At 37.2% G+C, this 13,367-nt stretch overlaps 1 protein-coding gene across 1 annotated transcript; it reads left to right on the forward strand.

Moving 5' to 3' along the window:
- Nucleotides 1-11,607: 11,607 nt before the first annotated feature.
- On the forward strand, nt 11,608-12,549 carry LOC122111223 (olfactory receptor 2W1-like). Its single transcript, XM_042683949.1, has one exon. The coding sequence runs from the start codon at nt 11,608-11,610 to the stop codon at nt 12,547-12,549; it is 942 nt and encodes a 313-aa protein (XP_042539883.1).
- The last annotated feature ends 818 nt before the right edge of the window (nt 12,550-13,367 follow it).

Consider the following 13,367-nt stretch of genomic DNA (forward strand, 5'->3'; position numbering starts at 1 on the left):
GAGTCACAGTTCCACTTCTGGCTTTTGTGTATGGGGAGGGGGGAGGGGGGGAGAGGGAGAGAGAGAGCATGCGTATGCTGATCTTGGGCCTTGAACTCTGGACTTTCGCACTGTTCCTAAGCTGCTTTTGTGCTCAAGGCAAGTGCTCTATCATTTGAGCCACAGCTCCACTTTTGGATTTTTTGATAGTTTATTGGAGTCTCACGGACTCCAATACCCTAGCTGGCTTTGAAATACAATCCTCAGATCTCAGCCTCCTCAGTAGCTAAGATTACAAGTATAAGGCACCAGCACTGGCAATATGGGGTTGGTTAATTGGAAATAAAAGTCTCATGAACTTTTGTGCCAGGGCTGACTTTGAACCGTGATACTCAGATCTCAGCCTCCAGAGTCACCAATGCTCAGCAGTTAATGACTTTAGAAAAAGAAAGAGAAAAGAAAAGAAAAGAGGGGAAAGGAAAATAAAATGAAAGGAAAGGGGAAAAGAGGACAAAAAGAAAATAAGGGGAAGTGTGCTGAGAGCACTCAAAAGAAAATACAGTGCTACCAATACAAGGATGTTGAAAAACTGAATATTGATATACCGAAGATGGAATTCTATTATCTTACATCATCTATAAGAAATCAACTAAAGTATAGACCAAAGACCTAATTATAAAACTCAAAATTGTAAAACTACTAATAGAAAACAGAGGAAAACCTCTATAACATTGGTATGGCCATAATTTTTCAGTTAACCCAAAACGTAGAGGCAACAAAGCAAAATAAGATTGCATCACACTTAAAAGATTTCTATAGTCAGGCCAAAAAAATACACCAAAAGTTAGAAAACTCAAGAGCCTGAAAATTCACAACCTACTTTTAAAATGGATAAAGGACCCAAAAGAAAATATACAAATGGCTAATAACTGTATGAAAAATGCTGAACACCACTAATCAGAGAAATTCACTCTGACCTATTACCTCCCAGTTATCAGAATTGTAATTATCAACAGTACAAGAAAAGAAGCCAGACTTGTTGTCATGTGCCTGAAGTCCTATACCATCTGTCTCAGAGACAGGAAGGAAGGAAAGAAAGAAGGAAGGAAGGAAGGAAGGAAGGAAGGAAGGAAGGAAGGAAGGAAGGAAGGAAGGAAGGAAGGAAGGAAGGAAGGAAGGAAGGACAGAGCCTGGTGTCAACGGTTCACTCCTGTAACTCTAGCTAGTCAGGAAGCTGAGGTCAGAGGGTTATGGCTCAAAGACAGCTTAGGCTGGCTTATCTCCAGCTAACTGCCAGAGTAGAGCTGTGGCTCAAGTAGTAGAGCTCTAGCATTTAGCACAAAAGCTCAGGGATAGCATCCAGACCCTTAGTCCAAGTTCCAAGACTAGCAAAATATGAAGAAAGAAGAAAAAAGCAAGATGGAAGAGTAAGAAGGAGGAGGAGGTGGAAAAGGAAGAGAAGAAGGAGAAGTAAGGGAAGGAGGAGGAGGGAGAAGAAGAGAGGAAAGAAGGAAGACAAGGAAGGAGGGAAGGAAGGAGGGAGGCAAGAAGGAAAGAAGGGAGGAAGAGAGAAACAAAGATAAATGTTGGCAAATATGTAGAGAAAGGGAATGGAAACTAGACTTGTACACTGCTGGTAAAATGGTAAATTGCACAGGCATTTCAAAAAACAGTATTTTGTTAAATGAGCCAGGCATAAGAAGACAGGGCCACAGGATCTCACTCAGGATACAAATGCTGGTTACTCTATCTAGTAGGATAAGAAGGAGAATAAGCAAAGTTAATCAATGGGTACAAAACTACAGTTGGAAACAAGAAACTCAATGCATGGTTGCACATCAGGGTGACTATAAATAACAGTAAAGTGCTATATGTTTTAAAAAGCTAAAAAAAAGTAAGTTCTATAACTATAAAGAAATTATGTTAGAATATATAATTTCTTAATTTTATTTTATTTTGTTGCAAAGGTGATGTACAGAGGGGCTACAGTTACGTAAGTAAGGTAATGAGTACATTTCTTGTCAAGCATTGTTATCCCCTCCCTCATTTTCTCCCACTTTATCTCCATTCAATCCCCCCCAATTGTAAAGTTTATTTCCAACATATTGTCTTGTATCACAGTGATATTGGTTCACCCTTTGTCCTTTGTCTCGTCATTTTGTTGCTTCCCCAAATCAGATAAAGGTATACACAAGACACAGCGTACCAGAATCACAAACAGTGGCCACAGGTAATAAACCAAAGGGGGAAAAAATGAAAGAAATATAATAACTTCACAACGTACATTAAAAACAACAATAACAACAACCAAAAAGAAATTTCTTGTTTAAATTATCTTGGAATTCATTTCAATTAGTATCATTTGATATGATCATATGCACATAACTATTGACCTATTGTGATCCTCTGCTTTGACTATCCTAGACATATACTTATTATTAGAAATGAGGCAAACACAAAACAACAATAACAACACCCAAAAAGAAATTTCTTGTTTAAATATCTTGGAATTCATTTCAATTAGTATCATTTGATATGATCATATGCACATAACTATTGACCTATTGTGATCCTCTGCTTTGACTATCCTAGACATATACTTATTATTAGAAATGAGGCAAACCATGGAGCCTATGTTTCTTTGGGTCTGGTTTACTTCACTTAATAAGATTTTTTTTCCAAGTCTTTCCATTTCCTTAAGAATGACACTGTCATTCTTTCTTATGGAAGCATAGAATTCCATTGTGTATGTATACCACATCTTCTTGATCTATTCATCTACTGAAGGATATCTGGATTGGTTCCATATCTCAGCTTTGGTGATTAATGCTACAGTGAACATAGTTGTGCTGGTAGCTTTAATGTGGTCTTGTTTGTGATCATTTGGGTAAATGCCAAGGAGGGGACTGCTGGACCATAGAAGAATTCTAGGTTTTATCTTTTTTAACATATATTTTTATTGTGAACATACTGTACAGAGGGGTTACAGGTACATAATTAAGGTAATGAGTACATTTCCTCTCAAGAATTGTTACTCTCTCCTTTGTTTTTCGCCTACCATCCCTCCTCTCCCCACCTCCCCAAGTCCTCCTTCCCCTCCACCCAAGTTGTAAAGTTTGTTTTCAACATAGTGTCTTATACATCTCATTGTTATAATGGGTCAACCTGTATCCTTGATTCACCATTTTGTTATTTCCCTTACCTCCCCAAATTAGAAAAATGTATATACAAGATGCAGGGTATGGAATCAAATACAGTGAAAACAGGGGTTATACTATGGGGAAGAATATACAAAAGAAACAAAAGAAGATGGGGACAAACAAGTCGTTTAAGGATTCAGGTGGACCTGTTGCAACAATGAGAAGTACAAAATGTCATGTCAAAACCAGCTTTACAATGTCGGTGGGGGGGGGGGGGTATGATTGGGTGGGAGGGAGGGGGGAGGCTGGGAAGGGAGGTGAAGGGTAAACAAAGGAAGAGGCTGCAATGCTTGGTAAGAAATGTATGCATTATCCTGCCCATGTAATTGTAACCCCTCTGTACAGTATGTTCTCAAATAAAATAAAATAAAATTTAAAAAAAAAAAAGAAACAAAAGAAAGCAATTAGTACATTATCAATACTTTAAAAACAAAAGCAACAAAGAAAAAAACCTCTTGTGTCCTTATCTTGGGGTTCATTTTGCTTAACACCATCTTATATGGTCATAGGTGCATAGCTTTTTACCTTTTCTACTTGTCTGGTAAGATTATCTTAGATGTATACTAGTTATTGTAAAAAAGGGAAACCATGGGACCTATGTTTCTTTGGGCCTGGCTTACTTCACTTAGTATAAATTTTCCAAGTCTTTCCATTTCCTAACAAATAGGGTAGTGTCATTCTTTCTGATGGAGGCATAGAATTCCATTATATACACATACAGAGAGAGAGAGAGAGAGAGAGAGTTACCACGTTTTCTTGATCCATTCATCTACTCAGGAGCATCTGGGTTAATTCCATATCTTAGCTATGAAGAATAAGGCTGCGATAAACATAGTTGTGCTGGTAGCTTTAGTGTAGCCTTTTGATCATTTGGGTGAATGCCCAGGAATGGGACTGCTGGATCATTGGGGAGCTCTAGGTTTAGTCTTTTGAGGAACCTCCATACTGCTTTCCAGAGTGGTTGAACCCATTTAGATTTCCACCAACAGTGTAGTAGCTAGCATTCCCTTTTGGGCACATCCCCACCAGCATCGACTATTATTTTTTTTCTTGATAATGGCCATTCTAACTGGGATGAGGTGGAATCTCAATGTGGTTTTGATTTGCATTTCTTTTATGGCCAGAGATATTGACCATTTCTTTGTGTGTCTATTGGCTATTCCTCTCCAGAGAAATCTCTTTTAATTCCTTAGACTACTTATTAATAGGGAGGTTGTTTCAGGATTTATTATTGCAGATTTAATTATCTGAACTCTAGGTACATGAGGCCCTAGTCTGTTGTAAAGCTAGTGCAAATCTTCTCTCAATCTGTGGGCTTTCCGTTTATCTTGCTAGCTATGTTCTTCCCCATGCAGAGGCTCTGCAATTTAATAAATCCCATTTATGTAGCCTTTTTTATTTGTTATGTTTCTGTATCTTTATTTAGGAAGTTTCGACCTGTGCCAAAGAGTCTTAGTGTGTCCCCTATCCTTTCCTGTAATATTTTCAAGGTATCTAATCTTACTTCTAGGTCCTTAATCCATTTGGAGTTGATTTTGGTGCAGGGTGATATATAAGGATCGAACTTCAGTTTCCTACATGGCCAATTCTGTCACCACCATTTGTTGAAGAGGCTGTAGAAAACATAATTTTATGATGATTTAAACTTTACACAATGTACATGTGTATCAAATATTGAAGGGTAACTCTAATATGCATAGTTTTGTTTTTATGTGTCTACACAACCTTAATTTAAAATAATATTGCACTGCACACACACACACACACACACACACACACACACACACATACACACATACACACAGGGTCTATACGATGATAATGACTAGGAGATAGGTCTTAGTTTAGTTAAATAGTCATTGAATAAAAGATATCTAAACAAGAGTTTCAACAAGGAATACCACTTGGAAATTCAATCTTCCAGGCCAAAATGAAATCACTTACAAACATCTTTTAAATCCTTCTTCTCTGGAATGTCAAAGGGATATTTTTTATTTTTTTATTTTTGCTTATGTGGTGCTGAGGAATCGAACCCAGGGCCTCTGGCATGCAAGGCAAGCACTCTACCACTGAGCCAACTTCCCAGCCCCAAAGGGATATTTTTTAATGTGTTAGGAGAGACAAATGAATTAGTCCTTAAAAGTCATGGCAAAGAATCTGAACTTTATCCTAAGTGACTAGGAAGGCTTGAGAGGTTGCAAATAGGTAAATACAAATATTTTTAAGTAAAAAAGAAAGAAAGAAAGAAAAGAATTGGTGAGTTTTTGTTGTTTCTTTGTTTTCTGTGTAAGCCAGACTATCCTCCTGCTTCAGCCTCTTGAGTGCTGAGGTTATAGGCATGAACCACAATATGTTTAGTTTTGTCTTTTTATGCCAGTCCTGCAGCTTGAACTCAGAGCCTGAGCTCTGTCACTGAGTTGTTTTGGGGGTTATTTTTGGTTTGTTTGTTTGTTTGTTTGTTTGCTCAAGGCTAGCATTCTACCACTTGTGGAGTCACAGCTCCACTTGCAACTTTTCTGCTGATTAACTGGAGCTAAGAGTCTCACGGACTTTTCTTCCCCAGCTGCCTGCAGACCAGGATCTGAGAATTGCCACCAACACCAGGCTTACAACATGTCATTTTTGTTTTGTTTGCTTGATTAGTTGGTTTGGTTGCTTTTGGATTTGGTTTTGTTTTGTTAGGTTAGGTTAAAATACTTTTGGCTATCATGTCAAGGACTAGGTTAAAGGGGAAGCAAATTCGCTTAGAGATATATAATAAGAGGCATCTGTGCAATTTAGAAGAGGGTAGCTTGGTTTATGTCAATAAGAATAGAAAAAAAAAAAAAGGAAAGAAAATAACCAGAGTTGGGGATAGCTCATGTTTTGAAAGTGCAGGCAGAGAAATAAGGGTTGCACATAAAGATGTAGCTGGTAATCGGTAGATGCTGATAGCATGTATTACAATCAATGGGGAAGATAATTTTATTTGCAATTCATTCCCCACCTAGAAAAAGATGAACACTTTTCACTTCTCTGGCATTTACCTTTCCTTCCCATTCACATTTTGCACATTTTGCTTTTTATGTTTCTCTATCATCAAGAGCCACCTGCATGTTCATTAAAGACTAAAACAAGCACTAAGCATTGGGGACAGTTTCATCTCCTCACCTGAAGTCACATGGTCAAGGAGGAGGAGTCCTGAGGGGAATTTCTACCTGGCCACACTTTGGGGCAAGCAGAGTTGGCAGTGGCATGGCAGGTAAAGCACGGGAGAGCAGCAGCCATGGAAGGCAAAGGCTTATACAGTATCTGTTTCCACACTGAGGACTCTGCCATGGTGTAGACGTAGGACATCAAGGTAGCTCGGTGTGAACTGTGGTAACGTCAGTCTCTAGTATTTCTTATTAAATCGTGTGCCAGGGCTGGAAAGCATCTATAGAAAATTAAAGAAAAGATTTAATACCTATGTGTACTGATTCAACAGATTTCCTCTCAGAAGCCTGAGGGGAGAAAAATATATTGTAAATAAGAAATCTTCCCTTATCTGCATTATAGAGGAAAGGGTAAAATTATTCCTTATCAAAAGGGGAAAATGTGAAGCCATTTCTTAATCAGAAACTTCATATATAGATCAAACATCATAGAAAGATTAAACAGCAGATGAATTGGAAGCATTTCTTTCTTACTAGTAAACAGATGTGACCAACTTGACTGTTTTCTTCTTGATGAACATGTAAATTATTCCACAATTGCCTTTTATAGACAATCGTGTAGAGAGTGTTTATATGACTATCCTGTCATACATGGATGTAAATATATAAAGGATAACATTTTAGAAATGAAAAAAGGAAATATTTGTCCTTGAAGATGGTGGGTTTAGGAAGGGCTAAGATTTTTTTCAACCATTTATAATTGTTCTAATGTAATATATTAAAAGTATCTAAGGATTTGTTTTTACTTGAAACTTTATGTGGAAGAGTGATGCAAAGGTGACATTCATCAAGATTCATTATATTCATAAACTACTTTGTTGAATGACAACTCCTTGGTACAACTAATTAAAAATAAAAAAGAAAATTAAATAATAAAAAGAAAATTTTCTGGGCCTGGGCACTGTCCCTATGCTCTTTAGCTCAAGGCAAGTGCTTTACTGCTTGGGCCACAGCACCACTTCCTGTTTTCTAGTGGTTTATTGGAGATAAGACTCTCATGGACTTTCCTGCCTGGGATGGCTTTGAACCGCGATCCTCAGATCTCAGCCTCCTGATTAGCTAGGATTCAGGTGTGACCCACTGGTGCATGGCTTTAAAGACTTTTATGAAGCAGAAGGATTTCTAGCCCTTCCTGGATTTAGCTAGGCATGGGGAGGCTGTAGTAATCATGAAAATTATTCAGGAATTCACAGCATGAAATTTGCTGTAATTTTAAAAGAATTTTCCCTTTTTGTTTCTTATCAGATACTTTTAAATGACATTTGTTTTATTTAGACATTAGACAAATTACACCACTAATATGTCTGTCAAAATAAACATTAGTTTCTCTGCTCAGATATTTTAGAGCTTAATTGATGTATGAGAGGCTGCATCAGATATTAGAAAACTATTTTTCTTTCAAACTGAATCTATAGCAGAAGGCTTATTGTTTTTAAAGAGACAATTTTCAGAAAAACATGAAGTCACTTTGAAAACAACTATTTAACCAGTATTTTAACCAGTTAATCTTGCAAACATTATACTTTTGAATTATAGCCACAACTTAAAGAAATTTCCTCATAATCTTCAGGAAAAACATTGAAAATGCATAGCCAACAAAAAGCAAAACTTCTTATAGTATGCCTACACAGAAAATGAAAGAGCAGAGGGAAGGGGCCAGTTTGATATTTTTCAATCAAATATCTCTCCTTAATTTTTTACCACTTTTTTGAGCTGATTGACATTTTAAAAAAAAACTTTCACAATTTTTGTGTTTACTGTGAGTTTGGTATGAAGACATCACCACAACCTTTGTCAAAAAGCTTTCTTCTGCAATCTTTGGGTGTGGGTAAGTGGGTGTAGATGTGGTTTGGGATGTGCTATCTGTGTTGGTTATAGTAATGGTGATGATGACGATGGTGATGATGATGATAATGGTGATGATGATGATAGTGACAATATCATAAAGTTTACCTTCCTATCAAACTTGTAAATGCTTACTGAATGTCAGTGGCTGGTGCCTATAATCCTGGCTACTCAAGAGGATAAGCTGTGAGAGTCAAGGTTTAAAGCCAGTCCAGAAAACAAAGTCAATTTGACTCCTATCTCCAAAAAAAGATGGAAGTGGAGCTGTGACTCAAGAGGGAAAGCACAAAAACTCAAGGTCAGAGCCCAAACTATAAGTTCAGGCCTAGGATTGGCACAAAAGGGCAGGGGGAGGGAACTTGTAAGTGTCCAAAGTAGTACTGAATGGAGCCTTCTCTATGTTATTTTCCTTCAGATGGGAGATTGTCCTCATAGGTACCCCTGTGTGATGGGCACCTCTGACAGTGGTCCACTGGTCATCTAACCAATTGCTATAGATTTTGGCAGTTCTGAGATACTCACGTGAGTATAAGGGCAGTGGATTTGTAACAGAACAAGTGAGTGACGCTGAGCTCCTTCTTTCAATATAAGATCTGTGTTTTAAATTACTTTCAGCAAACTGAATATGGTCTTTGTTATTATATAGATGTGATATATATATATGTATATGTATATATATATATATATATATATATATATGCACACACACACACACACACACACACACACACACACACTGGAATTCTATATCCCCATCAGAAAGAATGACACTGCCCCATTTGTTAGGAAATGGAGAGACTTGGAAAAAATTGTATTAAGTGAAGTAAGCCAGACCCAAAGAAACATAGATCCCATGGTTTCCCTTATTTGCAATAGCTAGTAGATATCTAAGACAAGCAGAAAAGGTCAAAAGCTATGTATACATGACCATATAAGATGATGTTAAGTAAAATGAACCCCAAGAGAGAGACATGTGTTTTTTTTCTTTCTTGATTTTTTTAACATACTTATAATGTATTAAGTGATTTTTTTGTTTCTTTTGTATGTTCTTGTCCCATGGTATAACCCCTATTTTCACTGTATTTGATTCTGGTGACCTACATCTTGTATATACACTTTTCTAATTTGGGGAGGGGAAGGTATAAAACAAAATGCTTAAATAGGGATACAGGTTGACCCAATGTAACAATGAGATGTACAAGACACTATGTGAAAATGAACTTTACAACTTTGGTGGGGGGGGGGGGGAGTTGTGGAGGCGGAGAGGGAAGGGATGATAAGGAAAAAAGGAGGAGGTAACAATGCTCAATAGGAAATGTACTCATTTCCTTGCTCATGTAACTGTAACCCCTCTGTACAGTATTTTTACAATAAAAATCATATTTTAAAAATCACAGTTCATGTTCATCTGCCACTTAACTACCACCACATTCAGCTAAGATCCAAAACATGAGTCTAAGTTTTTAATGTAAAATAATGCTACCTAGTAACTCAATGTGATTTTTCATTCCTACATGTGCCTTTTCATCTATTAAACAATATATTTTTAGATATAGACATGTTTTGGGTATAAAGAGGGGAAAGTAAATATCTTGTCTGCTTTAAGATTTTTAGACTAGCTGGGAGCTGGTGGCTCACACCTGTAATCCTAGCTGTTCAGGGGGCTGAAATCTGGGGATCACAATTCAAACCCAGCCCAAGGAAGGAACATCTGTGAGACTCTTAGCTCCAATTAATTACCAAAAACCAGAAGTGGAATTGTGGCTCAAAGTAGTAGGCAGCTAGCAAAAGAGATCAGGGACAGAGCCCAGGCCCTGTGATTAGGCCCCACGACTGACCAAAAACAATTATTTTGGCTAGGAAAAGGAAGAATATTAAACATTCGCCTATGTATTGAATTAATCTAATTTAGTATAATAACAATTTTGGTAACTGAAAATTATTCAGGCACCCTATGTTGCAAGCACTATTCCTGATTCTCACTCCTAATCTGGACATCTGTATCTCCCTTTTTTATGGATGAAAACATTGAGCTCAGCAGTGCTTTGTATATTTACTGTAATCACATAGATATGTAACAGGAAAAGAAGAGAGAGGAACAAGAGTTCTTACATTCCATGTTCTACTGGCTCGCTGGAAGAAGTCTTCATACATGACATATCAAACAAAAGAAATCTATATTTTCTGGTATCTCTTTACACAAGAAGCATTTTAGAGGTTTCAGAAATAGAGGTTATCTGGAAAATGAGTTTTAAAATGTTTTTTTTGAAGAAAACTGAGATAAATCGTGTGATGTAAATGGGCAGAAGGTTTTGGGAGCTAAGTACAAGGAGGACACAGGAGCCAAAGAATGCAGGTTGCAGGGCACTAGGGGCTCACACCTGTAATCCTAGCTACTCAGGAGGTTGAGCTCTGAGGATTACTATTTGAATCCAGCCTGGGCAGGAAAGTCCATGAAACTTTTCTCTTCAATTAACCACCTAAAAAGCTGGGAGTGGTTTGAGTAATAGAACACTAATTTTGAGCAAAAAAATAAAAGCTAAGACAACATCCCACACCCTGAGTTCAAGCTCAAGGACAAGCACACACCACATACAAAAAAAATAAGTGTTTATTAAAAGAATGGAAAGCAGATGATAATGTTCAGTGTGTGGATAATAAGCCTATTGAATTTTGTAAGTGTAAAGCCATGATAGGGACATAAAGAGTAAACAATATCATCAGGACCTAGAAAAGAGATTATTTGAAGTTTGGATTAAGATTATGGGGGTGAATTTTTTATTGCTTTGCATTAAAATCTCCAAGACTTAGTGATAAGACAGGTTTAGGATGGGAAAAGTAAAAGCCCAAGGATAAATATCAGACCTCCTACCTAATAAACTGGGTGATCAAATTCTCTATTCACTGAGGTATGAGAAAGCAGGAATTCTTTCTTTCACTCTGACAGTAGACAAAGATCTTACTTTTATAAGTAAATGTACTAATAAAAGAATATGGTCACTTTATCATGCTAACTAGCATTGTTTTTCAAAAAAATCATAAGGTCATATCTTTTAGAACCATATCAATTCCAAGCTTTCAAATCTGCATGTCACAAAATTTCGATTCTAGGTAAGAGTAAATTCTAACCTTTAACAAACTGATATAACAGACTCTAAAACAGATACAGAAATTTTCAACTTTTATCTCAGTATTTTTCCAGTATGATGTAATTTACTGACCTAATTGCTTTTTTTTTTTAGTTCTATGTTTTAGCAGGTTATATTTAGAGAGCTCACATGAACAAATTATTTCTTCTTTTGATGTTCTTCCTCCTCCTGCTACAATTACTTTCCTTTTCCTTCTCTTGCTCCTCCTCTTCTCCATCTAGGGTACAGACTTGAAGGACTATGGGTCAAAGCAATCATAGTGCTTTACATAATTTTATTCGGCTTGGCTTCTCTGATCATCCCAAACTGGAGAAGATCCTGTCAGGAGTCATCGCCATCTTCTACTTTATTACATTGATGGGGAACACAGCTATCATTCTGGCCTCTCTCCTGGATTCTCATCTCCACACACCAATGTATTTTTTCCTCAGGAATTTATCTTTCCTAGACTTATGTTTCACAACCAGCATCGTCCCTCAGATGCTGGTTAACCTGTGGGGCCCTGAGAAGACAATCAGCTATGTGGGCTGTATCATCCAGCTCTATGTTTATATGTGGTTTGGTTCCATTGAGTGTCTTCTTCTGGCTGTCATGTCCTATGATCGTTTTACAGCCATTTGTAAGCCCTTGCATTATTTTGTAATCATGAATCCACAACTATGTCTCAAGATGATTATCATGGTCTGGAGTATTAGTTTGGCCATTTCTGTAGTATTATGCAGTCTCACTGTGAATTTGCCTAGATGTGGAAACAACATTCTGGATCATTTCTTGTGTGAGCTGCCGGCCATGGTGAAGATAGCGTGTGTAGACACCACCATGGTGGAAATGTCTGTTTTTGCAGTGGGCATTGTCGTTGTCCCCACTCCCCTCGTCCTTATCCTTATATCCTATGGCTACATTGCCAAAGCTGTGCTGAGAATGAAGTCAAAGGCAGGACGGCGCAAAGCAGTGAACACCTGTGGATCTCATCTCACAGTGGTGTCCATATTTTATGGGACTGTTATCTACATGTACCTGCAACCAGGTAACAGTGCCTCCAAAGACAAAGACAAGTTCCTCGCCCTCTTTTACTCTATTATCACTCCAAGTCTCAACCCCCTCATCTACACCTTGAGGAACAAGGACATGAAGGACGCACTGAAGAAGCTGGTGAGGGTTCACAGGACTCTGCAAAGCTGAAGAGGACCTCGAAATGATAGAAAATATTAAAGCAAATAAAGCAGAACAGTATGCTTTCTAATTAACTTTCGTTTTTACTGAAACAACCCTCCAACCACACAGATCAATATATATTATCTTACATGCAATCATATTGTGGGTACAAACAATATTAGAACCATTGTGTTAGATCTTTTATGCCTCCAATTATTTGTATGGCCTCGGGATATACAAATCACTAGGAAATTCTGTATTTTCTGAGAATTGAATATACAGGAGTGTTAAACATAAGCTTGAATGAATTCAATTTATTCCACAACCTGCTTTGGTTGTCTTGTTTCTTTACTTTAATGTTAAATGCTCATATGTTACAAAATATAGACCTAAATGTTTTCATATTTGTTTTTTACAAAAATGAAATATGAACAAAATGAAATTAACAAAATAAAATGATAAGAAATGAAATGAATGACTTTGTATATTTATATTAACTGTTTTATTATGTTTTCTAAACATATGTCTGCTCTGATTGAGGCAATGCACTCTGTAATTATCATAGCTACATCTTAAAAAATTCACTCTATCTTCTATAGACTAGGCATAATGATCTATACATGTAATCCCAGCCACATTAGAGCCAGGGATTGAGAAGAGCAAAATTTGAAGTTAGTCTTGGCAAAAGTTAGCAAGACCTCATCTTAAAGTTAGTCTTTCTTAAAGGTAGCTGATTCCTGTAATCCAAGCTAGTTAGGAGACATTGATCTCCTAATTCTGCCTCCTATCACAGTCACAGGTAGGGTCTGAGCAAAAGCACATGAGGTCCTATCTAAAAAGTAACC

Source organism: Dipodomys spectabilis, unplaced genomic scaffold (assembly GCF_019054845.1).
Source record: "Dipodomys spectabilis isolate Male_0828 unplaced genomic scaffold, ASM1905484v1 ptg000085l, whole genome shotgun sequence".
Lineage (NCBI taxonomy): Eukaryota > Metazoa > Chordata > Mammalia > Rodentia > Heteromyidae > Dipodomys > Dipodomys spectabilis.